This window comes from Carcharodon carcharias, chromosome 21, assembly GCF_017639515.1.
Source record: "Carcharodon carcharias isolate sCarCar2 chromosome 21, sCarCar2.pri, whole genome shotgun sequence".
NCBI lineage: Eukaryota > Metazoa > Chordata > Chondrichthyes > Lamniformes > Lamnidae > Carcharodon > Carcharodon carcharias.
Window position 1 is genome coordinate 66,230,737 of NC_054487.1, and position 26,266 is coordinate 66,257,002.

Below are 26,266 nucleotides of genomic sequence, written 5' to 3' on the forward strand. Positions count from 1 at the left end.
CTCACGACACGATCTACCAGCCTTGCCTTTTGCAGGAGAGGTCACAGTGGTCCTCAAATTCTTTGCAGCTGGCTTCTTCCAGGGATCTGCAGCAGATTTCAGTGGCATCTCATAATCAGCTGCCGACCAGTGCATCACCATGGTCACCAATGCACTCTTTGCTTGGATGGGGAAACACATCAACTTCCCAGAGATGTTGCTTTGCAGGCACAGAGGACAACAGGCTTTGCCTCTGTAATCGGCTTCCCACAAGTTCGGTGAGTGTAAACTGTACCCACGTCGCTATAAGTGCATCAGTGAACCAACTGGAGACATTCTTGAACAGAAAATTGTTCCACTCTATCATTGCGTAGTTTGTGTGCGACCATAATAAAGCCTTTCTGCACGTATGTGCACATTCCCCTGGCAGCTGCCATGACTCATTTATTCTGAAGCTTTCACACCTGCTACAACTTTTCCAGCACAGACCCCAGGTTTGTGGTTGGCTTCTCCAGGATGAAGGTTATGCATTAAGGAGGTGGCTGTTATTTCCCTGAGGTGACCAGAGATGGGGCTGCAACGTCGCTACAACAACCACTTGCAAACAAAGACTGTCATCAAGAAAACTATTGGACTGCTAAAGAGGCAGTTCAGATGTCTTGACCATTCGGGACGAGCACTCCATTACTTGCCTGCAAGGGTGTCAGGATAGTGGTTGTTTTTGCATGCTCCATATTATGGCGCAGTGGAAGTGCATTCACAAAGAGGGGTCAGAGGCTAGCAAAAGACCAATAATCATCAGTGGAGGAGAAGGGCAATGAGGCAGACACTGTCAACTCCAATGTAGATGTCACTGAGGAAGAGCGTGACAGTGGGAGACATTCTGAGGGGCAGGGATATCCATGGCTGGATCCAAACAGGATGCCATTGTCACCAGGGACCTCTTAATACAGAGGGGATTCACCTAAGCAGCCTTGAGGACTCCCCTGCAAATCCAGCAGCAGGTCCCTGGTGAGCTGTTGCCACATAAGTTCCCATTAATATTGGTGCTGCAAATCCTCCAAGAGATGCCAATCTTCAACAAGAAGGAATGCCAACAGCACCCCTTGATGTACAATATCATCAGCATGGCTGAATCCTGTGCCACCATCACCCTTGGGTTCACCATTTCCACAGATTGTCCTTGAGATGCCCTTTAAAGCTGGGTCTGCAATTGTATGATAGAGGCTAGCAATTAACCGGAAACCACTTAATTTTGTGTCCAGCGAAAGCCTGCCCTCCATGTCAAGAGTCTGTGTGTGTAGAGATTCAGGATCTGCAATAGTGAGGGTAGGCAACAGAAATGCAGTGATGTAACTCTGTGCAAGAAAAAGCCACATGTGTCCATGCCAACTACCCATCACCAGCACACTGTGACATCAATGTGTGACATCTATAACATGCTGTGCTGCAACTCACTGAGGCCCCTTGTCAGCCCATGACTTCTACACTAGAAGGACAAAGGATTCAATCGAATGAGAGCCCCCACACATGCAGGCTTCATTCAAATTCACATAACATGCCATCATTGCTGAACACTCAAGTGAGTCTCATTGCCTTCTGCATACCACCAGGGATGGAATTATATCAGATGGACTGGATCTTCTCAAGAAGTCGGATTATCACAACTTCCTCAAATGCACCTATGAATGGACAACAAATCTTGCGATGGCCCGCAACATCTGCAACCCTTGGTGAACTATTACCTCCTGTGAATGTCTGGATGAAGACTTGACCTTCCACTGCAGGGCATTCATAACCACAGCATTCACACTCATACCATCACTAAATATGGGCTACTGGTTGCAGTCTGTATAGCTACTGGTAAGAATGTGCTGCTTTTTGTTTATCTGAAAACTGTAGCTATAATTCTACAATGACACCACATCCATTGCAGAAAGTACAGCTGCATGAAAGTAGCTATTAACATTGTGATAGTAAATTACACCACTGTGAACTCTTTAGTGATTGAGGCAAAGCAGCACCCTGTGTTCACGAACACCCCTACATGATGTTCCACGTGCTGCTCGGGGCAGGTGGAGCCTGAACTGCACACCTCTCTCACTATACGGCATTGAGCAGCTTGGTGGTCAGCCTCGTTGTGCAGGGACTCATTGGGGATCTACTTGGGACTTCAGGCTCAGCATTTTTGCATGGGCATCTATTGTCATTGGGACATGGGCACAGACGAGGGCTCTGGCAGAGGCGCAGTAGAAGATGAAGGTGCCAAAATGTTGTTGGAACCATCATCCTGTTCACCCACCTCCATAGCCCTGGGTTGGCATTCAGGCAGGTTAGATGAGGCTGCTTGGTAGGGCGCAGCAAGTTTCCCCTTCAGGCACTGTTCCGTCTCCAGCGCTAACATTCTGTTCTGGGGACGCAGCTCCTTGTGCACTATGTGGAGATCAACATACATATTCCAGGCTACAGAGTGAGCCTTGAACCCTTTGAAGGACGTCACGCTGCTCGTGCATGCACTCTGTGATGCTGCATGTGTCTCTTGTTTGAGGTTTTTACGATTATTATACTGTGGGACTAGAGCTTTAAGTGAAAAGGGTCATGTGACCTGTTGTGACGTCTGCCTCACAGTAAACCTGGGTGATTTGATTGTTAGACATCAAAGGTTGTTTTGCTGGGAGGACGATGCAAGGTATGGCAGCAGTCAGAGTTTACTGTGGGCAGGATTTTGAGTTTGGCCAATTAACAGCCAGCCAGTGTGGAAGGCACGCTGAAATGCTCAGTGCTGCCAGGGTGTGGACAGGAGGAGCGTAGGCAGAGAGCTGCCTCAGGGAGCTGAAGAATTCAAAAGCCGTAAATAAAGATTTTCAAATGCCGAAAAAATGTTTACGCATCGGGATCAGTCACGTCAACTTATGGCTGATGTAAATTCTGTCCAAATATTTTTATCTTTTTTTAAATTAATATCGGAAACCTCACCCCGCCCTTGGATGAGGTTTCCTCAAAAAGGCAAAGGCTGCCTGGCTGATTTGCCTGCCTGCCAACAGTAACATTGGGCGAACGGTGAAAAATCATTGTTGATTACTACGTTAATGGCCTTAGTAAACCTCTTAATTGTCGGTGGGCGCACTGCCGACCCTCACGCGCTCCTGCTGACCAAAATATCGTGAGTGTGCGATGACGTCAGGACATTCATCCGACGTCAGTACGCGCTATTTCACGCTTGAGCAGGTCGGGCACGCGCCCACATGCCAAGTGAAAAATTCTGCCCCACGAGTAGACCTTGGACAGAATTTTCAGTTCGGTAGGCATGCGCGCAGTTGGTTGGCAGGCCCTGGATCGGCCGGTAAACCAGCCACTGGCCGCGATTGGGCTCTGACTGCGGGCCAATTAAGGCCCACCCAGCATGAAATGTGGCTCCCCATTGGTCGACAGAGGGCGGGGCCCTGTCAGCTGCCGGGTCCAATGGCGACCCGGCAGCCAGTTTAAAAATGGCACAGGCAGCCCCTTGAAGGCTGCCATGGAAGAATGTCTCTTCTGCGTCTTCAACATTCAAGTTATGGAGTCGAGTGCGGCTGGAGGCACCAGGTGGTAGGGAAGGTCGGGGGTGGGGGGGCACTTGGCCCCTGCTTTTTGGATGAGTGCCTCGCAATCCTCCTGGATGAGGTGACTGCTAAGGGGGACATCCACAGAGATGGGAGGAGGAGGCCACCACACCTCACAAAGAGGGCATGGGAGGAGGTTGCAGTGCAAGTTAGCAACCATGACATGGTACGGCGCACATGGGTGCAGTGCTGGAAGAAGTTCAATGACCTGCTGCGCTCAGGAAGAGTGAATACTGTGTTTGCATGGATCAATGTGCAGAAGTGTTAAGGTGTGGCCGTCCCCCTGTGGCCCTCAGGGGTGCTAGAGTCTGAGTGTTAACTGTCAATGATGCCAGAGCTGGCCAAGGGAGTGAGCCCTGGCTGCTTGGACTGAGTGTCTTATGGCTTGAGGGCTGCGACTCGGATGTGCCCTGCAAGGTGCTCCTCAGCTGGGGTTAACCAGATTGCAATGCCGTTGGACGTAGAGAGTGGACTAATCAATGCTCCTCTTTCAGGAGAAGCCGAGCCATAACCAATCAGGCAGGTCACATAACAGGTGGAGGTCTGCCCAACTTGCTGCTGCTGACCAGGTTTGTGCAGGATGCCCTAGAGCTCGAGAGCTGACACGTTTCACATGCAACTGGACGTGGGGAGGCGGGGGGTCCAGACAAAGGTAAGACTGCAGCACACAGAGGTGAGAGTTTCGGATTGTGCAACCATTCTACTGTAGTCTCTTCATTGATGGGAGCCTCAAACCTGGAGTCCCCGTTGATCATTAAAAGAAAATGGTACCATGATGCATATCTCCACTTTCTCACCAGGTTGTCTGGCATGCACAGTGACCGTGTGATGACTTTACCTGATGAAATGTCCTTGTTCTCCCTTAGATTCGTCAGCACACACTCGCCCTTTGGACCCTGAAGAGTCACCCCTGACGCCGGAGGACCACTGGGCTTCATTTTCACCTGTGTCACACCCACTCTCTGAACCAGGCACCAGCATTGATAACAGCACCTTGGTGGTACATTAGATTGGCAGTTAGAATGTCGGTGCACATTGATGAGGGCACTGCACATTCACTTGAAGTGCAGGAGGAGGCAGAGAGTGCCCAGGGCGCCAGCAGTCGGAGGACTGCTGGGGACCAGGACGACGCTGAGTCAAAGACAGATGATGGGCCTCTGGAATTGTCCATTAGGCGGCAGATGCTGGATGTCCAGTGGGATGTGCGGGAGGATCTGGTGGAGAGCCATGAGGGTCTGCATGCCATTTCTCCATTGTGGAGGAGTCCATGCGGAGCATGAGCACTGTTTTGACCCTCTTGGCCGAGCACAATGCCTCCTCCATTGAGAGACCTCTTATGGAGAGGCAGCTCCAGGAACAGAATCAGGGGTTCCTGGGATTGCGCTTGGACTTGCAAGCCCTCAGACAATGACCTCAGGTGGTCACTGCCAGTATGGGAGAAGGATGAGGGACCCAGTATCCCAGTGAGGTGCCCGTCCATCAATGATGAGCAGGGAGGTCCAGAGCGACCTCACATTGGTGATTGAGCTGTTGTCATCTCTGCAGGCTCCTCTTAGGGCATTCCGGATGACAGCAGCAGCTCCTCTGCCAGTGACCGTGGCATCTGATGAGGCTGCGATGACTGGTAAGATGCCAGCCGTGGCACTGGCCGCTCCCTCCCAGGCGGGGCCAGCACAGGCTCCACTGGCCAGAGGAAAACCGTCAAGATCATCAAGGCCAACAAGGCAGCAGAGTAGGGACGGTGCCACGAGGAGCTGCACCAACACATAGCACTTGGAAACGTAAGTTAAAGGCACGATGAGCACTAGAGAGACAGTTCACAGGTGATTTTCTGTTAATTTATGTTTGGTTTATATGTCTGGTGTGGACATCAACACCAGTAATGGTAATGTCATTATGCAATCAATGTGCCAATAACACTAGATTTGTTTTTGTTCTTACGGCCTGAGTATGCTTCACCGTTTTTTTCTGGTGGAGGGGATGCCAGCATATAATGCTGGACATGAATGGCTCGATACTGTATTACACAGGCATTGAGTGGGCTTTGGGTTCAAATGAAAGGGTCATCTCAGACATCTGGGATGGAGGCGGGAGCCCTGGCATGAGGTGGAAGCAGACCTTTGGCTGCCTAGCTGAAGGAGTGTTGCATCAAGGTGTCCCTGGTGTTCTGCTTCCCTGGAGGTTACCGAGGTCTGCTTCCACGCTCTCAGCGTTCTCCTCACCATGCTCCTCTTCTGACTTGTTACTGGATTCACCATCTGTGGCCTGTGCAGCCCTGTCAAGATCCTCTTCCTCCAGTGGGTCCCGTCTTGCCAGTGCCAGATTGTGGAGAGCACAGCATGCAACCACTATCAGTGACACCCGCTCTGGGTGGTATTGTAGTGCATCCCCTGAATGGTCCAGGCATTGAAAGTGCAACTTCAGAACACGAATGGTCCTCCCTACTACTACCCTTGTGGAGACATGGCTCCTACTGTAACACTGCTCTGCCTCTATTCTTGGCACTGAAGAGCCTCGGCACCTGGGAGTGTCTCAGGATGTAAGTGTCATGGTAGCTGCCTGGGTACCTTGCACAGATTTTCAGAATATGCATCCTGTGGTCACACACTATCTGCAGGTTCGTGCAGTGGAATCCCTTCCTGTTGACGAAGGCACCCGGCTAACCCGCTGGCACCTTGATGGCCACATGTGTGCAGTTGATGGCACCCTGGATGCGGGGGAACCCAGCAATTGCTGCAAAGCCTCTGGTTCGCTCAACCTAGCTGGCCTCGTCTAAACAGTAAAGAATAAACGTCAGTACCCGCCTGTCACCAGCAACTGCGGACAGGTGATTGGGAGACCCCACACAGATCACCCACTGACTCTGGAAATAGCCAGATGCATAGAAGTTGTGGGCCACTGTGACCTTCAGAGCCAGTAGCATAGGGTGTCCACCCACACAGTTGGAGCTGATCTCAGGCCCAATCATCTGACAAATGGAGGTCACAGTCTCCCTTGAGAGGCGGAGCCTCTTTGACATTGCACCTCGGACATTTTGAGGTAGCTGCATCGCCGCATGGTGTAAACCCTAGCAGCAGGATAGTGGCGTCTCCAGTGTTCCCTTCCACCTTGGAGTTCCTGCTAGCCCTGCACCCCTTGTGTTTGTGCCTCTCCTCCCATAGGTCCTTCTCCTGGAATTTGTATTGGGACACCTGGCCTCCTTTCCCTTCTGCCCCTCTCTTGCTCCTCAGATGAGGTGCCACCAGCGAAGACCACAATCCCCATTACCAGGGTAACGGAAAACTGTCTGATACCTGGAAGGGTCCACACTGTCTGAATCCTCCGGGATCCTTGGAGGCACCAATGAGTCCTGAAATTAAGCCTGGTAAAGCTAACAATGAAGCCCTGAACAGAGATGAAGCTGCCAAGTACCAATAAGCAACCAGCAGCAAACTATCTCCAAAACTCCTGACTACTCATGCTGGCAATGCTGATGACCCTTTTTATCCCACCCTTGGTTGAGAATTAGCAAATTGTCGACTGCCCGCCTGCTGGTTTTGCCTGTGCGACGAATGCGAAATCGCACGGGCAATGTAAAATCTAGCTTAATTGCCTTTTTAATGGCCTTCAGTGGCCTCAATTGACGGCGGGTGCAACTCCGACTCTCGCACGCTCCAGCCGACTGACATATTGCGCGAGTGCGCAATGGCGTCAGGATGCTCGGCCGACGAGCGGGTTGGGCGCCTGCCTGCCCACTCAGTAAAAAATTCTGCCCGTTTGTCATGTTCCCAGCTGAAATTATCCCTGGACACCAGGCTGCAGCACAACTCCCTGCCTTCCAGACTGCTCTTGGATTCCCCTCCCTGCACGAGTTATTCAGAGGACTTCAAGTGGACCTCTCACCACTGATCCGGGTGTCCAGGTTGGAACCCAGTCTGATAGATCCTACCTTTTATTTTCCTGTTTAAATACGTGGAGAGTAGCTACTGAACAGAGTCACAGGAGTCAGCTGATGAACCTTTTACAAAAGAATAAAACATTTATTCAACAAGAAAAGATGAACTATATTAGAATACTCCTTCACCTACAACTATACGAAATCTTGTCTTCACATTGAGGATACCCTCCATTATGTTGTGTGGCACTACCACTGTGCCAAATGGGATAGATTTCAAACAGATCTAGCAACTCAAGACTGGGCATCAATGAGGCGCTGTGGGCCATCAGCAGCAGCAGCAGAATTGTACTCAACCACAATCTGTGACCTCATGGCCTGGCATACGTCCAGTCTACCATTACCATCAAGCCAGGGGATCAACCCTGGTTCAATGAAGAATGCAGGACAGCATGCCAGGAGCAGCACCAAGTATATCTAAAAATGAGATATCAACTTGGTGAAGCGACAACAGAGCACTACTTGCATGCCAAACAGCATAAATGGCAAGTGATAGACAGAGCTAAGGGATCCCACAACTAATGGATCAGATCTAAGCTCTGCAGTCCAGCCACATCTAGTTGTGAATGGTGGTAGACAATTAAACAACTCACTGGAGGAGGAGACTCCACAAATATCCCTATCCTCAATGATAGTGGAGCCCAACAAATCAGTGCAAAAGATAAGGCTGAAACATTTGCAACAATCTTCAGCCAGAAGTGGAGGTCCTCCAGAGGTTCCAAAATCACAAATGCCAGTCTTCAGCTAATTCGATTCACTTCACGTGATATCAAGAAAAGGATGAAGGCACTGGGTACTGCAAAGGCTTTAGGCCCTGACAATTTTCCGGCAATAATACTTTGACTCATAGATGTCTACAGCACAGAAGGAGGCTATTTGGCCCATTGTGTCTGCGCTGGTCAACAAAGATCTGACTACATTAATCCCATTTTCCAGCACTTGCCCCATAGCCCTGGAGGCTATGGCAACGCAAGGGAATGTCTAAGTACTTTTTAAATGTTACGAGAGTTTCCAACTCATCCACCCTTTCAGGCAGTGCGGTCCAGAGTCCCACCACCTTCTGGGTGAAAAAAATTCTCCTCAATTCCCCTCTTAGGCTTCTACCTCTTACTTTAAATCTATGCCCTCTAGTTTTTGACCCCTCTACTAATGGAAAAAGTGCCTTCCTCTCCAACCTATCCACCCAATCGATGCCCCTCATAATCTTATACAAACTGTCGGGCCCCCTCTCAACCTTCCTTGCTCCCAAGAAAAACAACCCCAGCCTATCTAATCTTTCCAATCCAGGCAGCATCCTGATAAGTTTCCTCTGCACCCTCTCCAGTGCAATCACCTCCTTCCTATAATGTGGTGACAAGAACTGCACACAGTACTCCAGTTGTGGCCTAACCAGCGTTTATATAATTCCAGCGTAACCTCCCTGCTCTTGTATTCTATGCCTTGGCTAATAAGGGATCAATGGATATGCACACCAAGGTCCCTCTGATCTTTAGTACTTTCCAGGGCCCTATCATTCATAGTGTAATCCCTTGCCTTGTTAGCCCTCCCCAAGTGCACAACTTTGCACTATTCCGGGTTGAATTCTATTTTCCACTGCTCTGCCCACCTGGCCATTCCATTGATACCCTTCTGCAGTTTGTGGCTATCCTCCTCACTATTTACCACCCTAGCAATTTCGTGTCATCCGCAAACTTCTTGATCATACCCCCCTACATTTAAGTCCAGATCATTTACGTACACCACAAACAGCAAGAGCCCCAGAATCGAGCCCTGTGGAACCTCTTTGGAAACAGACTTCCAATCACAGAAGCATCCATCTACCATCACCCTCTGCTTCCTGCCTCTCAGCCAATTTTGGATCCAATGTGCCACTTTGCCATGGATCCCATGGGATCTTACTTTCTTGACCAGTCTTCCATGAGGGACCTTATCAAAAATCTTGCTAAAGTCCATTTAGACCACATCAAATGCATTATCCTCATCAACACTTCTGATTACCTCCTCAAAAAATTTGATCAAATTTGTCAAACATGACCTCCTCTTAACAAATCCATGCTGACTATCCGTGATTAATCCGTGTCTCTCTAAGTGCAGATATATTCTGTCCCTCAGAATTCTTTCTAGTGAGATGCAGTGCATTTTGGATATCTACACACTGCTGCCATTTAATCATGTGAGAAATTGTAAAACACTAGAAGCTTTCTAATAAGGCTATGTTAATTATAAGCAAGTACAACTTTGTTTAGGTAGATTATAACCTTGTATACTTTTTTCAGAAACAACAGGCTAAACTAGAAAAGAAAATCAGACAGGAACAAGATGCTTTGGAACGAGAGTTGAAGCAACACGAGGTGAGGGGCCAAAGTTGCTTCTTTGTCACCTTTATTAGCAACAGAGAAAAAATAATGTACTTGTTTGTTTTGCGATCCCAATTTAAATACAATGAAGAATCTTAAGATACTATAATTAAATATATTTTTTAAAATTCAAAAGTCATCCTCGGTGATTTTAATTTCTGTCAAAACTCACGTTCCACACTTGCTCTCACAATCTTGACCTTGTCATCTTCATTATCTACTTCCTTGTATCAGTTACTACCCACATCTCTCTACCCCATCTGCATCCTGCACTGGAAAAAAGCCTCCATGGCTAGTCAATTACAATTGCACTTTAAATGTCCAACGTACCGAGCCTTTTGCCCATCATTTACTACAATACTTCTGTGGCTGTTGACCTGGGACCAAAATGTCCTTTCAGATAAGGAAACATCTTTTGGCATCTATGTCAAGAGAAAATATCACTAAAATTAAGAAATAATTGATTAATTACATTGTAAATATACTAATATGCATCATGTTACTTTCTCCAAAATTTTCTGTTGATTATTTTAGAATTAAGTTTGTATACCATATAATTACCATGAAATAATAATGAAACCTTGATATTGCAATAGTGTGTGTTATGGTGACTCCAGATAAAGTAAGAGAAACTGCCTTTTTTATTTTTCAATTATGAGTAAAATGTGCATGCAATAATATTTGCTTGATTTAACTTTTTAGGCATTAATACAATCAATGCAAATTAAAATAGATGAAGATCGAAAAGTCTTTGAAGAACAGCAGAATAGAGAGAGGGCACTAGTGAAAGAGTTGCAAGACAGAGCAGCAACAATGATTCAGGCAAGATTTCGGGCACATTTGGTGCGTAAAAAACATGCACCAATACTGAAGGAAAGAAGGAATGAAAGGAATAGAAAAAAACACCTGCAGTTAAGGATGGCACAAGAAAAGAGAGAATTTGAAGAGAAAATTAAAAAAAAGTTAGAACAAAAACGGAGAGAAGAGGAAGAGGAGGGAAGAAAGCGGGAAGAAGTTAAACGATTACAAAGGGAAGAACAGAAACAAAGACAGATTGAATATGAGAAGAGAAAGGAGCAGGAACGACATAGGTTAGAAAAGGAGAGACAAATAAAATTGGAGGAACTCCAAAAAATGCAAGAAGAGATAAAAAGAAAAGAGCTACAGAGAAAGGCAAAGGAAGAAAAGCAACAAGAAGCAGAACGAAAGAAAGCAGAGGAAAGAAAGTTATTAGAAGAAAAGAAAAAGGTGGCCTTAAAACAAAGGAAAAAGACAGAAGTTGAGAAGGAAGCTGAACCACAGCTAAGTGAAGAAGGAAATGTTAATTCCAACATAAATAAACATGAAGAAGCTAAACAATATGATAACATTTCAGAAAATATGTGTGTTCTTCTGAATGAAAATATAGGATTGTCTCATAATACACAGAAAAACAACACTTTGATGAATGACACTGAAGTTGTCAGGCAATATACAGTTGTGATGGCTACTGGTGCAAAACTGGAAATGAAACTTCCAGCTGAAGAAGTAGTGGAAAGTACAGCAGAGAATATATTTGCAGTGGAATCGAGTAACACAATACCAAAAACCAACAGCTTACTGCAAATAGACAATGTATGTACAGTTACTGAAAGGCACCCCGGCAGACTATCAAGTGCAGGAATATCTGTTTTAAATGCTCATAATAATATACATAAGGAAGATCTGATTGATGTTCACAAAATAACTCAACATGTGGATCTTATTTTTGAGGAGCACTTCTCAGCCACAAGGCTCACCCTACCTGATCATATTGAGCAAAAGAGACTAAATTGGATGAAAATGTGCACTCCTTGGTCCAAAATTAGCAGAGAAAACAAGACGAAGAAAGTGAAACAACAAGTCAGACTTCGGAATAATCCTGTTAACCAACTGCCTCCTCTGAGTCCTGAAGTAATACTGCAGTCAGGGGTTTGGACTTCACTTCAGCAGGTACATTATATATTTTATTGTTGGTGAATATTAATAGTATTATAAGTGAGATGTTTCAGCAGACCAAACTTTTCATTCATGTATTTTTTGAAAACATATTTTACTTGTTCACCCCTTTACGTCTCCCTGCACACTTTACAAGAATGGCACCTGGCCACAAGTTTGCTGCAGTATAATCGACTGTTAGTAGATGTGTGAGAGTGATCTTTTGATTTGTTCTTTGTTACCTTTCATCTTGATGGAGATATATTTGATCTCTGCATGGGAGCAACTTTGAGACCGCAAACTTATTGAATGAGAAATCAAAAGTGTTGGATCTATGTTGTACCACTCCCAAGGTGCAGTCTTTTACAATCTAGTATGTTGTGTCATGGCTTCCCTCCAACTGCTTCTGATCAAAGCTGACCGTTGGGAACCTTATGAGAGTGAGAAAAAATGCTTATTGTAATAGGGGATTGTGATCATGTTTCGCTAGATTGAGGACAAATTTCATATCTTCTGGTTCTTGTTGACTGTTATCTCTCATATCATTTCCTGAAGGCTGCTTGTTGCTATATGGTGAGAGTGGGAGCCTGGTACCTCACCTGGGTGCCCACTATTCCTATGACCGGGATTTTCCGTGCCCACCAGCGTTGGGCATGTTCAGTGGCATGAGTGGACAATATGGCGAGAAGGCCAAAATTCTGTTTCATGACGTCGTGAAGCCAGTTTGTGATCGTCTGCTCTGCCTGCCGATGGTGGGCTGCATTCCCTGCCATTGGACATCAGGAACCTCATTGAAACACATCAGCATATCTTTATAAGGCCAGCCTGCTGCTGGATCGTCCGCCCATGTCAGCAGGAAAACACACCGACGTGTTTGACAACAGTATATCTAAGGTGTGCTCTTGGCGGGCTGCACTTCGTTTGAGACTTCAAGGTTTGTTTGCCTACCGTGTTTTGGTCAGCACTCTCAATCATCAGCGCCAGGTTTCACAGACAGCACCACATCGCTTTTAGAGGGGCTCACAGATAGGTCTACCTACCAGATCAGCCGTATGTGGGTGGCTCGTCAGTGGCTGCAGGGCAAGGTCTTGCTTGGGGAAAGGGGAGAAGTGGCCTCAGGCAAGGGAAGAGTGCTGTACTGGGGAAGGAGGGTATACCAGGGTGTGTGTGTGGGAGGGGGGCACATGTTGACCTGCGCAAGTGGCTTCAAGATGGTGAGGGCTGAAGAGGCCGTCTCCAGAGGAGATGAGGTGAGATGGACATGTGAGGTTATGTGTGAGAATGGGTGGTGATGTCCCTTGAGCTGGCTGTGAGGGAGATGCCAGTGAATATGTGATGGGCTTGAGTGTGTGAGTTTGGAGTGATAAGATGGTTGTCACACCCTGGCTGCACAGAGATCATTCACCCTTAATCTGCATTGGATGGCCAACCTCTTCTGTGCAACATTGGCACTGATCACCACTGCCATTGCCTCCCAAGCCTGAGTGGTAATGTAGGTGCCCCTCCTGCAGCCAGAGCAGGGGTGATGACATCACAGCGAGCCTCCACGGCGTCCAAAAGGCGCTTGAGGGCTGCAGTCTTCTTGCCTTTTGGGGCCACGTCTTCTTTGCTGCAGTCCCGGGCTGGAAGCACTGAGTGCGGCTGTACTTTAAATGTGGTGCCTGTGGCATGATGAAGTGACAAGGTGATGGCATGGCGGATGAATGTGAGCCCGGCTGCCATCTACATGGCGTGTTCTCCGGGAATGCATAAGCAATGTGGCAGGTTTGGGACAATACGGGGTGAAAACCCATCATTGTGGCCGCCGGGTAAAATGTTGTTTTACCCGCCCGCTACCACACTTAGAGCAAATTTGGGACAGTTCCACCTGATGTGAGTTTTCAGCAGGCTATTTAATGATGGGAAGTATCAAAACTGATCCTGATTCTATTCCAACCATACATCCATGCGTGAGCTTTCAGCAGGGATTCCCTAATAGTGATCAAAAGTCACTAAAAGTCACATGGCAAAACCATGTCTGACTTTCCTCTCTTGAAACCAGGGTTCCTCAGGCCAATTATAGTGCCCCTATTGTCATCTGGCTGAAATCAGCTAACTCAGTACAGACTGGGGATCAAACTGGAGCCTTCTTTGTCTTTAAGGCTGAACTGTTCAATGTAAAAGCCACTAGGGAAGTTTTGATTTTGTATGGTAAAACATCTGGTTCAGTAAATGGAACTCTGGACAAAGTAATCCAAATCAGTACTACATACTATCATGAGATTTAAATACAAAGCTGCAGGCATTTGTCATCTCCCCATTATGGGTAATTTTGCACCAATTTAAAACTTAACACCAGAATTGTTCACTTTAACAGTTTATTTGAACCATATGGATAGAATCCCTTTATTCTGCATTTCATTTATTTGCCAACAAAAGGTTTACAGCTAAGTTAGTGCAATAAAAAATGTGGATGCTTTTGTGTGTTTTATTCCAGGTGTAGTTGTCCTTAAGCGGTAAATGTTTGAAAAAGTTATTCTGGAGCTTATCCTTTTTAATCAGTGAAAAAGCCCAGGGCGATTGAGAATGTTTACAGTTGACTATGGATATTTGTACCCCCATTCACTTATGTTACAATTATGGCACTGCTGAAGTAAACACATCAAAGAATGTAACAACAGATTTGTCAAAGGGTGGGAGAGCATTTTGGTCAAATGACAGTTCAACTCTGCAGAAAATTTTGATTAGTTCTGTAGATAGTGTTTGATGAAATCTGGAGGATTTCCCACATCTGAGGGTGGAATTTCCCAATCCCACCAGCAGTGTTAATTGTGCCGGGCGGGGGCATGAAATCTGGCGTGATGGAAAAATTCAGTTTTCCGCTGGTGAGAAATTAGTTTGGAATTTTGTTCCCCTGACTTTGATGGCGGGTTAAAGATGGGCCGAGTTTCCCACTGATTTATGTTGGGAACCATATCTGCATTTAATTACATCTCATGAATGCTCATTTAAAGGCCAAGTCACTGGAGTTACATTCCCCCTTAACATTAAGTGCCCTGCCAGCAGTTAATTTGAACTCTCTGTTTTCTGACTGTATATAAACGCACACCTGGTGAGCTTCAGTTTATCAACAACTTCAAGGTCAGTAGACACTGCTTCCGCCTACCTTTAAGAGCGTTGCTGCAAGATTTTCGACATCGCAAGCTGTGGCAAGGCGGGGCACGGGAGGCAATACCAATAGGGAGGGTGAGACAGAGGCATGACTGGGTGGGAGTAGAGGCCATGATGTGGAACACAAGAGGGGAGGGGGGAGATCAAGGCAGGACTCGGGGTGTGTGTTGTGGGACACGGCAGGGAAGGGAGATACTGAGGCAGGACTGGAAGGTGGTCAAGGAACAGAGTGAAATAGTGAAAGACTGTCCTGGGGAAAGAGTTATAAGACTTTCCAAGGACGAGTCAGAGACTGTCCTGGGGCTGGGGCCACATTGTCGGGGGTGTATTGAAGAGACTGTCCTGGGGCTGAGGCCACACTGTTGGGGCATATTTTGGAGACTGCCTAGCGGCTGTGCAGACTATGTTAGATTGCTCTGCATGTCTTGGGTGGGGAAGGCCTCTCTGGGCATTGACGGCGGTGCTAAGTATGGTGTGCTGGGTGTGTTCAGTCACCAAAGGAATTTAGCCCTCGGGGTTCAAGTCATGGTTTTCTGAGGCAGAGGGCATAGTCGTGATCAGGGGAAGCATCTGTAAGTAAGTATGGTAGCTAAAAAGTCATGGGGGGTGGTATTGGATGGTCTCATGAAGGGGGTCCCAAAAGGTCAAGGCGCATGTGGCCTCGTGAAGAGGAGGGGTCAGGTTGATAAAGGGCATGTAGACATAACAGTAAAGGATTCAGGGGGTAGAACAGGAACATCCACATGGATAATGATGGGTTTAAGGGTAATGGTGACAGTTGAATAGTGATAGGAGGAAGGGGAATTAGGAGGTGGTGGGTATGGAGGAGGATGGGAGGTACTTGGCGGGTAATGGGGGAGGTTGGAAGCTGGTCTGCCAGACGAAGCTCAGCAGCACCATCTTCAAGCTCACCTTAAAATGACAGTTTGAAAAACAAGCTAGAAAAAGCTCAAACTGCAAGGGGTCTCAGGGTATGTGGATGAAGTTCAGCAAAGCAATTCCTGGCTGATTGAAGGGGCACCCTATCACTGCTCTGCTCAAACCATAGAGAACAGGGCTCAGCTGAGTGCTGGACTAGAGGGTCTGTTGTACAATGAAGAGCTTGGCTCCTTTCCTAATGGTGCGCATTCAGGTGAGAATCTAATAAGTTTAGGTGCTCCAGTGTACATGGTCTTGATTGGCATCTGATGCTAAGAGGCATTTCAGAATCAAGAGCCATGACTGCTGCACAGAAGCAGCATGGGCCTTCCAAGCCTTCATGTTCCCAGTGCACAGGTCATAGCAATCAAGGCACTATGTTTGAAGTCATAACATGTGCAAAGACTGGGTGTCGGTAGTTATTGTCGAGGTCATTGGAGGACATCCAACAGAGGCTGACTGTGGCTCCTAAAACTTGGGTCTTTTGACCCTAATTAAAACTCTTATTCTGAATGTGCAGGCATGTTTGAGGGGAAAGCTCAACCTCATTTCATCATCCAGGATGATATCAGCCTGCAAAGTATAGCCTTGGTATGCGATATGCAGACTGAGAGAAAGGCAAGAGCTAGGGACTGCACTCCTGCCTTGTATACGGAGGGAGACTATTACATGAGAACTACCATTGATTGCTCAGTTGTATCCATTCACAGGTAAAGGAGGAGTGCAGAATGTAGGCTGCAGGCCACACAGCCTTCTTGATAGCTTTCATTGGAATGAGGAGAAGAAGGGCCTGTGGCCGATTAGCACAGCTCAGGGAAGACAGTCGCCCTGGTTAACAAGAGCCAATGGGTTACCGGGAAGACCCAGATGCTGATAAGCAGGGGCCAAACCCACAAGGGTCTACAGAAGATGCAACTCAATAATGGAGAAGAGCGAAAGACAGTGCTGCAGGTGTCTTTGCTTGGCTAGGGATGTGGTAGCTCATATCTCACACTGCGTGGACTTAGAAGGTGTCTAATGCCGGTTGCTTTCAAGGTTACCACTATACTGGACTTTTTTGCCTGTGGATCCTTCCAGGGCTCCCACTGGGGACCTTTTGAGGAATTTCTCATTCGGTGACCCACAGATGCATAAGGAAGGTGTCATATACCCTTTTCAATAAATCTCACCATTATGTGCTGTTCCGCATGGATAAAACAAGCGTGGCTGTCAGAGCTGTGGGATTCGCTGCGATCTCAGGCTTCCCGCAAGTGCAGGGCGCCATTGACTGTGCACATGTAGCCTTGAGAGCTCCCTGTCAGCAGCCTGTGAGATTCATTAATAACAAAGGATTTCACTTATTGAACACCCAGCTAATTTGTGATCACAGAAAACAGATCCAGCACATTTGTTCAAGGTACCCAGGGAACTGACATGACTGGTACATTTTGAGTCACCCCCCAGGTGCCAGAGGTTTTGTTTTATTTTTATTTGTTCATGGGACAATGGCGTTGCTGGCTAGGCCAGTGTTTATTACTCATTCCTAATTGACCTTCTCAAGAGCAATCAGGTATTGGCAATAAACGCTGACCTAGTCAGTGATGCCCATATCCCATGAACGAATTTAAAAAAAATAATTTGACGGAGCTCAGCGCTTAGAGGTTTGGCTCCTCAGTGATGAGGGGTACCCTCAGAAAACATGGCTAACGATGACTGTTTGTCGGCCACAGAGTGCAGAAAGATACAATGCTGCACATTCAGTCACAATGTCCTTAATAGAGCAGACTATTGGCCTCTTAAAGATGCGTTTCCGATGTTTGGACTGGTCAGGTGGGACTCTCCAATTCTCACCACAGAGAGTGTCCCACATCATCGTTGTTAGCTGTGCCCTGCACAACCAAGTGCTACAAAGGGGGATTGTGTTGCCACAGGGAAACATGGAAGAGCTCGTCGTCTCCTTGGACAAGGTGAATTTGGAAGGAGATGAATCTGAAGAGGGTGAGGATTCAGACAAGCCACATGAGGATATCATTGCATGGGCACGATGTGACAGATGTGCCTGTATCAACCTCATAGCTAAAAGATTTCAAGAGGAATAAGGTGAAAGCAAGTTTTCACCATTGCAGTTCTCTTCATGCTTTGAAGCAAGGACACAAAAACACCTTCATTGCCATCTTCAACATATCACGAAAGGTCATCAATCTCACAATCATGGAGGAAGCATAAGTCACCTTCAACCCTAAAGATGGGGTCATCCTTGGAAGGCATGGTGGCGTAGGGACCATGTGGCCTCTGTGGAATGTGATAAGCACTCCACTCCCGCACTCTCATAAGCAACTGCGCATAGTACAGTCCTTTCACCAGTGGTGGCAACAAGTCAGTGACCATGGGATCCTTCAAGCAGCTGAAACGCTACTGCACACATGGATGCACTCTTGCCAGTATGACAGCAACTTAACAAGATGGCTCTCAAACAAAAACATTTATCAATGGTTAGCGCTTGACTGTCTACATCCAGACAGCACCATCTTTCCAAATGCCAGCTCTCAGGCATGATTCATGCAGAGATCGCATCTTGATACTGAGCCCCAAGATGCCATCGGACGTCAGGGTGCAGTGATCAGTTACTTGACAGCATGCACCCAAAGCTGCAAGTTATGTTAGCATTGGAGTGGTTCAGCAGGACCATTGGTTGATTATTAACAAACACGCATTACTCTCGTTTGTTGGAAGCGAGCCAAATTTACGTCCTGCGTTACCTTGGCATTTGGGAGAGACTTGGCCCAATCAGTTTTGACACAGTAGTAAATGATAACTTATTTCCTTCATAGATTCCACTGAGCACTTGGGAGATGTGCCAGAGCATTGCTTTCATAGCATTACAGTACTCGAATTTGTCCATCTCACAAAGGCAAATCCTTTCTATAAACCTAAGTCAATGAGTGCACAGTCATGTAATGAAGTCCATATCGATTTGCATTCTGTGAAGTATCACTAGGCCACTGCACAGGAGCAAAGAAAAATCCTCACAGGTAAGTAGACGGCTTCATTGGGATGAGCATTTGACATCACACACTTGTTACTCTCCAGCAGACATTTAAACTGTCACCGAGTGCAACTAACTTCCATCGCTCAGCATCATGCATAGGGAGGGTTGGGAAATAATAAAGGAATAACATTCAGTCTTAAACCTGGAGATGAAAAAATGCTGCAGGGAGGCATGAAAGGCTATGGTGCTCGACAATAAATATTCCTTGTCCCAAAACTCAGTCATAATATAAACACCACTGCAAAGTGCACTTGGGTGAAAAACTCTAATGTTTGTCATAATGAATATTTATAACATTCATAAACTACAGACTTAAGTGTGACAGCATCAGGACAATCACTAACCTTGATGATCGATTTTCATGAGGTCAAATAATGTCTGCCTGACTTGCAAGAGTTACATGTGTATTATCCAGTCATCATTCGCAAGTAGGAAGTGCCTTTGTTTACTGTAATGAGATTGACTGAGGCTTAATGGAGCTGAGGGATAAGATGGGAGATTATTGAGGGGGAGATGAGGTGGTTCATTATGTACCATTGAATTAAGACGGGACCTTGCATCACTAATTAGCCATTTGAGACTTGGAGAGGGAAATATATATGCAATAGTGCAGATTACATACAATGAGTGAACAATCATGCCACCATTGTACATTCAAAACTTCTTTTTGGGTACCCCTCCCTGACTCATTGAGGAGAAGGGGAGATCAAGGCGATCTATCCTCCTCTCCCTTAGCCACTGATGGCACGCACCCATAGCTCGAGCGATGGTTTGTATGTCTGAGTGCAAATCCGGCAGAATCTGCTGGACCTGGGTCCCCAAGACGGCCGCCATCCATCTTATGGAAACTTCGATGCACTCGTATGCAAGAGCCACCACATCAGACAGAACATAAGTGGACTCCTGCATCCTTCGTTTCAGTCTGGTGATGGCCTCTGATGATTCTGCCTGACATTCCCCTGCCTGTCTTTGATCGCCAACAACTCCCTTAGGTTCGATTCTAAAGTCTCATCATTGGACTCTGACTCAACAGAGGCCTCATCTCCAGACCTCCAAGTGACCTCAGCCATCACTGTCTCCGCCTGCTGTGAACATGTGTCGGTGAGGTGATCACCCGATTGTGACCCTCGAGCCTCTTCCAGAACTAGGACCCACCGCGGTGTATCTATCTGCACTGGTGGAGTGTGCAGGTGAACGCAGTGACAGGTCTTCCTCGTATGCTCCCTCTGCCGCCTTATCTGAGATGCTCTGGGGACTGGGGCTGAGGTGCTTGCTTGTCATCTTCCTCTGCCTTTTCTTGCTGATGGCTGGAATAGAGAGAAGAGATAATTAGTGATGGACTAGGCAGGCTCCAATGTAATAGGTCACCCACAGTCATTGTCCCCATGTTGTCGATGTATACTGAATGGATCCTCACTGGCTTATTCAGGGAGGTCGATCTTGCCTTCCACGCAGGAGCGATCTCTGTCCTCACCAGTGCACTAGCCGCTTGCTCCTCGTGGGAGGAGAGTGTCCTAAGCTCAGGGTACCCCCTCCGGCCTTCACTGTCTCCGTAAGATCTTGTCCTGCATAAAGAAAGATGGATTGACTGTGAGCACTATGGATGAAAGAGCATTTCAGAAGGATGCATGCCTGTTGTGCGTGCTGAGTCCTCTCCAGTAAGGGATTAAGATAATGTTTGTGCAGGATCCTACATGAGATGGTGAGCTTAAAGTGGCTGGCAGACGTGTGGTGCTGATGTCCCATCTCCTAGTAGTGTGTGACATCTCTGTGGATCCTAACCCTTAGAAAGTCTGATGCCTTTATGAGAGTGTGGGTTTGGAGTGAGCAAAAGTTTCACTTAACCTGGCGGAGCACATCAGATTATTCATTATTTTCCTGCACTGTAGGACAGTCCTTTACTGTTGGCCTGGTGGGATGAACCTTTCCTCCCATCCTGAGGAAAGAGGACCTCCTGTCTTTCCTGGTCGGCCTGCAGGAGAATCCCCAGTGAGGCCTCTCTGTACCATGGAGCTGAGGGCTTGGTACGTTTAGGTGCTATGTTGATCCAGAATTTCAAAATGCATCTGGCCTGCAGTGAGTGAATATTTGGCGCCAGGACCTTCGACCCCTTGAGTTAACGTTGGGGTGGACAAATCACTGCCTGCCCTGCTTGACAAGCCCCTTGTTAATGCATAATTAATGAGCTAAAAAGCAGAAAATAGGGCGGATAAATCTGCCCTGCTGCCCAGCAAGGATCACACTGACTTTCCTGTCCTCCATTGTACTTAGCTCCAGAATAGAAAATTCCACCCTAAGTGTATTTTTCTCCTCAAAAACAGAAGCATTAAAATATGCGAAGTAATACCCTATACTAATTCCCCTGGCATCACTAGCGCACTCTGTTGGGAATGTGCTGGATTCTTATATTAAGTAAATATTTCATTGGCTACATTATTTACACATAGTCATTATACAGTGCAGCGCAGATGCCTTGAAAATGGGCATTTAATCCTGTTACACAATGCTGATGTGAAAGTGGTTCATTTGTCGAGCCATGGTGATGACTGCAGAAATCACAATGATAATGGCACCTATTTTGATTAGATCGCAGCACTGACCATTTTACTTTGTGATATAAAAAAATGTAATTATGTAGGTGAAATTGGTATTTGCCAATAGAGCAACGTAAACTCGTGATCAATCGACAGTCCATCTTTGTCTGGTTTTCTTTCTCATAGGAGTTGAAATCGAGCCAGTACATGATGAGCCTGTTTTGTTCGACTGACGAAGATCAATTTCATGCCCTATGTTTTACATTACCTATGCCCAGTGAGACCTTTTTGCTTTTGTGGGTAGGGTAGGTAGTGTGAAATTAATGAAGCTGCTAGTAAACATTGCAGATTTGTAATACGTGAACATAGGTTGCTTAGATGTGAGTGGGGTCTGCAACCAATTCAGTGGAATTCACAAAAGGTTTGTTGCTGCAGAATTTCACTGATCCTAACCATGGCTTCCTTTCAAACGAGGAGCAAACAATTGAACTGGGGGATTGGAAAGTATTTCAGAAAAAAAAAATTGATAGTTATAATGAATCTTTGCTGGCACAGCAAATCAAAAAGAAACATCCGAGAGCGAGATGGAGGGAAGTGAAATAAAACAAGACTTGAATGGGAATATTATTAAAGTGAATGTTGAGGGGCAAGATCACTATTGGAAGTGAGCATGCAAAACAAAAACTGGCATTTAAATGGTGAAAACGAGGAGATAAATTTGCGTACAAGAATGAGTGGATCTCCCGTGGTTTTGCTTGCATGAGGTCAGGACAAAACTAATTTCTGTCAGCGTGCATTTTTAAAATTCTTTCATGGGATGTAAGCTGCACTGGATAAGCCAACATTTATTGCCCATCCCTTGAGAAGGTGTTGGTGAGCTGCCTTCTTGAACTGCTGTAGTGCATCTAGTGCAGGCACCCCCAAGTGCTGTTAAGAAGGGAGTTCTGGAATTTTAATCCACAGCGAAGGAACTGCGATAAAGTTCCAAGTCAGCATGGTGTGTGACTTGGAGGGAAACCTGCAGGCCATGGTATTCCCATGCGTCTAATGCTCTTGCCCTTCTAGGTGGTAGAGGTTTGAGTTTGGGAAGTGCTGTGAAGGAACTCTGGGCGAAGACCAGCAAACAAGGTCACAAACCCAGCATGGGAGGTGATGGCAGTGGTGGTCAGTGCTAATGCCCTGCAAAAGAGCAAAAAAGGACAACCACCCAGTGCCGAAAGAGGATGAATGTTGATCTCTGTTCCACCAGGGTAAGTCAGTCTTCTTTTCATTCTCAACTCACACGCTTACAAACCAATCACACATCTACAGGGATCTTACTCGGTGCCAGTTCAAGGAACATCACCACTCACTCTCTCATACACACCTTCATCTGCCCTGTGGATAGTGTCCTCATCCCACCCATTTCACACTCACCACCCACACATGCCAGGCGTCCTTCTCATCTGGCTTGGCAGGCGTCCTATTTATACTCTTTCCATCTGTCTTCATGCAGGACAAGCTGGCTCACAACAAAACGGAGAGGTCCCAGCCTGGTGAAGGAATGCATGAACTCAAAGTCCTGACAGAGTTTGAAAATAGAGCAATTCAGCTGGTCTGCGAAAATTTGGACTGCTCATGTGCTGATGGTGAGGTCGGCAGTGCTTGGTTGAGGATCCAACAATACAACATCCATCAGACAACCATGCTGTGAGTGATGCCTCCTGTTTCACAGGCCCCTGCCATGCACTAATTATCTCTCTTTCACAGGCACACCTGGGAAGCAGCCAAGGGGGTCCATGAGCCAGGTCCTTGACTCCAGCCCCAAGGACATTATGGAAGAGGAATTTTCAGACACTGACATTGAAGACCCAACACAGCGCTCACCCACACACTCCACCAACGCAGAGACGCACACCTTGTTGGGACCTGGTTCTAGAGCAGCCTCGGGGTCACAATCCAGTGAGCACATTGCACTGTCTGATCCACAACAGGTGGAAACGGGCATACCAGTGTGCCTACATTCGGAGGATTGCTGGTGGCCAGGAAGTAGCTGAGTCTGAGTCAAAAGAGGAGCCTCTGGACTCGGTCATACCTCAGTTTCTGGACCTGCAAAGTCAAGCTCAGGAACATCAGGAAGGGATGTCTGCAGCACTCCTCAGATTCCAAGGCATGATGGAGGATTCCGTCCACCTTCAGACCAAGATGATAGCGCCGCCATGCTGATGCAACGAGGTCAACACTGGTAGAGTGTCAGTTGCCATGGAGACCTTGGCCCAGGACATCTGTCCCGCACTGCTGCAGGAGCTGCACTCCATTGCTGAGGCACTTACTGGCATCCATCAGTGTCATCATGAGGGGGGAGGCAGGGCAGCTTGAGCTCACTCCAGCTGCGCCTTCCTCTCAAGGAGTCAGCCAAGGGCCCTTGGGCACCCATAGGGAGGAGGATCAGCAGGTGCACACCCCAGGGCCATCTGCCCAAGAGATTCCAGGAGTATATGGCCCATCTAAATCCCCTCTTTCCCAAGAATGTCTTCTTGTCTATGGCTCCTTGTTATGATGAGCATTATTCGTGTCAATCAGATATGAAACTTAGGTTCCTGCATAAAATGAAGGCAACTGTTGCAGCCCAGGGCCTCTCCCCTGTGCAGTATGTAACCTACTGAGCACAGTGATTGTCTGGCTTCAAAGTCACTTTCCAGATCAGCGATGCCTACACCTCGATGTGGCTTGTGTTTGCTGAATGAATCTCGTATCTCTGTGCGCTCTAGCACCTTAGAGGTGGAGCTGCCCCCCTTCTCATCAGCATTTTTGACAGATGAAACTGTGTTGCTGAATGGAACAGGTGATGAAGCCTGCCAGATGATCAAGTGCTGTTAAAGCCCATGTCCCCGCTGTATCTCAGCACTGTCTCCATGACATGGCCCTCTTCACAGAATGTATATGTGCTGCCCTCAGCCAGGCAGGTGTCATATGTTCCCAAATACAATGTGAAGATCGCATCATTATCCTCTTGGAATCTTGTGGCAGTGAGGGCCTCATGAGCATGGTTGCCTCATCCGGCTAGCGCATGGCCTCATCGCATGCATCCTTGCCTTCTAGGACCTCACCTCCTTTGACCTCCTCATTGGAGGCAAGGTGCAGCTTTTCCATCTTCTCATTATCCAGGTCCTCCCCCCTTGGCATCGCACGTCAAGAGAAATGGTCACTCACATACACCACTTTCTACAGGATTTGGCACCATGGGGACTTGGAGGGCATCCATTGCCAGTGGCAGTGAAAGTGACTGCTGCACTCGATTTCTATGGCAGTGGCTCATTCCAGCGTTCTACAAGTTATCTCATAAGGCTTCACCCACAAATGTATTCAGGAGGTCACGGACACCACTTATGCCAATGCACACAACTTTATCAACTTTGACAGAAATCAGGCGAGCCATGAACCTAGTAAGGCGCTTATGCACGACAACTCTCTGGGGTTCATCCTCTTGAGTATTCTGCTCCTCCCTTTGGTGAGCCAGGTGCCTCCATTGCATTCTTCTCCTTCTTCTCTCCTGCCTATAAGCAATGAAACAGACAGTGAGTTCACCAGGCTCCATCTTCCTGATGGTCTCCTCACTGCAGTGTCAAAGAGAGAGACATGAGGGTCAGCAATTGTCTCTTAAGGACCACGATGATGCGCGACACCCTAGGGGGAGCTGAGGAGTATACTGGAGTGTTCTGCCAGATTTGTTGAGGCACCAGAACTTCATTTTCAGGACCCCTATGGTGTGCTCCACCAAACTCCGGGTTGTGGCATGAGGCTCGTTGTACCTTCTCTCAACAGGAGTCTGAGGCTGCCACACAGGTGTTATCAGCCACGTCTTTTGCGGTAGCCCTTGTTCCCAAAGAGCCAACCTGTAGCCTGTGTTGTCCTGGAAGATGTCAGGGATCTGAGACCTGCTGAGGATGTACAAGTCATGGACATTTCCGGGATACCTTGCACAAACCTGCATGACCTGCTTGTTATGGTCTGGACCAACTGAACTTTGAGAGAGCGAAAGCCTTTCCGGTTCACATACTGAACAGCTTATGCCAGGGAATTTTTTTAAAATTCATTTATAAGATGTGGATGTCACTGACTAGGCCAGCATTTATTGCCCATCCCTAATTACCCTTGTGAAGGTGGTGGTGAGATGTATCCTTGAACTGCTGCAGTAACTATGGTGTAGGTAGACCCACAGTGCTGTTAGGAAGGGAGTTCTAGGATTTTGACCTAGCGACAGTGAAGGAACGCTGATATATTTCCAAGTCAAGATGGTGAGTGGCTTGGAAGGGAACTACCAGGTGGTGGTGTTCCGATGTGTCTGCTGCCCTTGTCCTTCGAGACGGTATTGGTCGTTGGTTTGGAAGGTGCTGCCAAAGCAACCATGCTGAGTTTCTGCAGTGCACCTTGTGGATGGTACAAACTATTGCCACTGTTCATTGGTGACGGAGGGAATGAATGTTTGTGGAAGGGGTGCCAATCAAGCAGGCTGTTTTGTCCTGGATGGTGTCAAGCTTCTTGAGTGTTATTGGAGCTGCACTCACCTAGACAATTCCATCATGCACCTGACTTGTGCCTTTAGATGGTGGACAGGCTTTGGGCAGTCAGGAGGTGAGTTACTCATTGTAGGATTCCTTCGCTCTGACCTGCTCGTGTGAGCCATGTGAGTGTAATCGATGGCACCCTGCACCTGTGGGAATCTGGAAATCTCAGCAAATCCCAGCGCTCTTGGTTCATGGCTCACCTGATTTCTGTCAAACTTGACAAAGTTGTGTGCATTGGCATAAGTGGTGTCCGTGACCTCC

The 26,266-nt window shown here is 47.1% G+C and overlaps 1 protein-coding gene across 1 annotated transcript in view; it reads left to right on the forward strand.

Moving 5' to 3' along the window:
• lrriq1 (leucine-rich repeats and IQ motif containing 1) overlaps nt 1-26,266 on the forward strand; it is a 216,012-nt gene that overhangs the window by 11,691 nt on the left and 178,055 nt on the right. Inside the window, exons 6-8 of the mRNA XM_041215663.1 lie at nt 7,609-7,619; nt 9,791-9,866; nt 10,575-11,843. Coding sequence (XP_041071597.1) covers nt 7,609-7,619; nt 9,791-9,866; nt 10,575-11,843 — 1,356 coding nt within the window. The remainder of the gene's footprint in view (nt 1-7,608; nt 7,620-9,790; nt 9,867-10,574; nt 11,844-26,266) is intronic.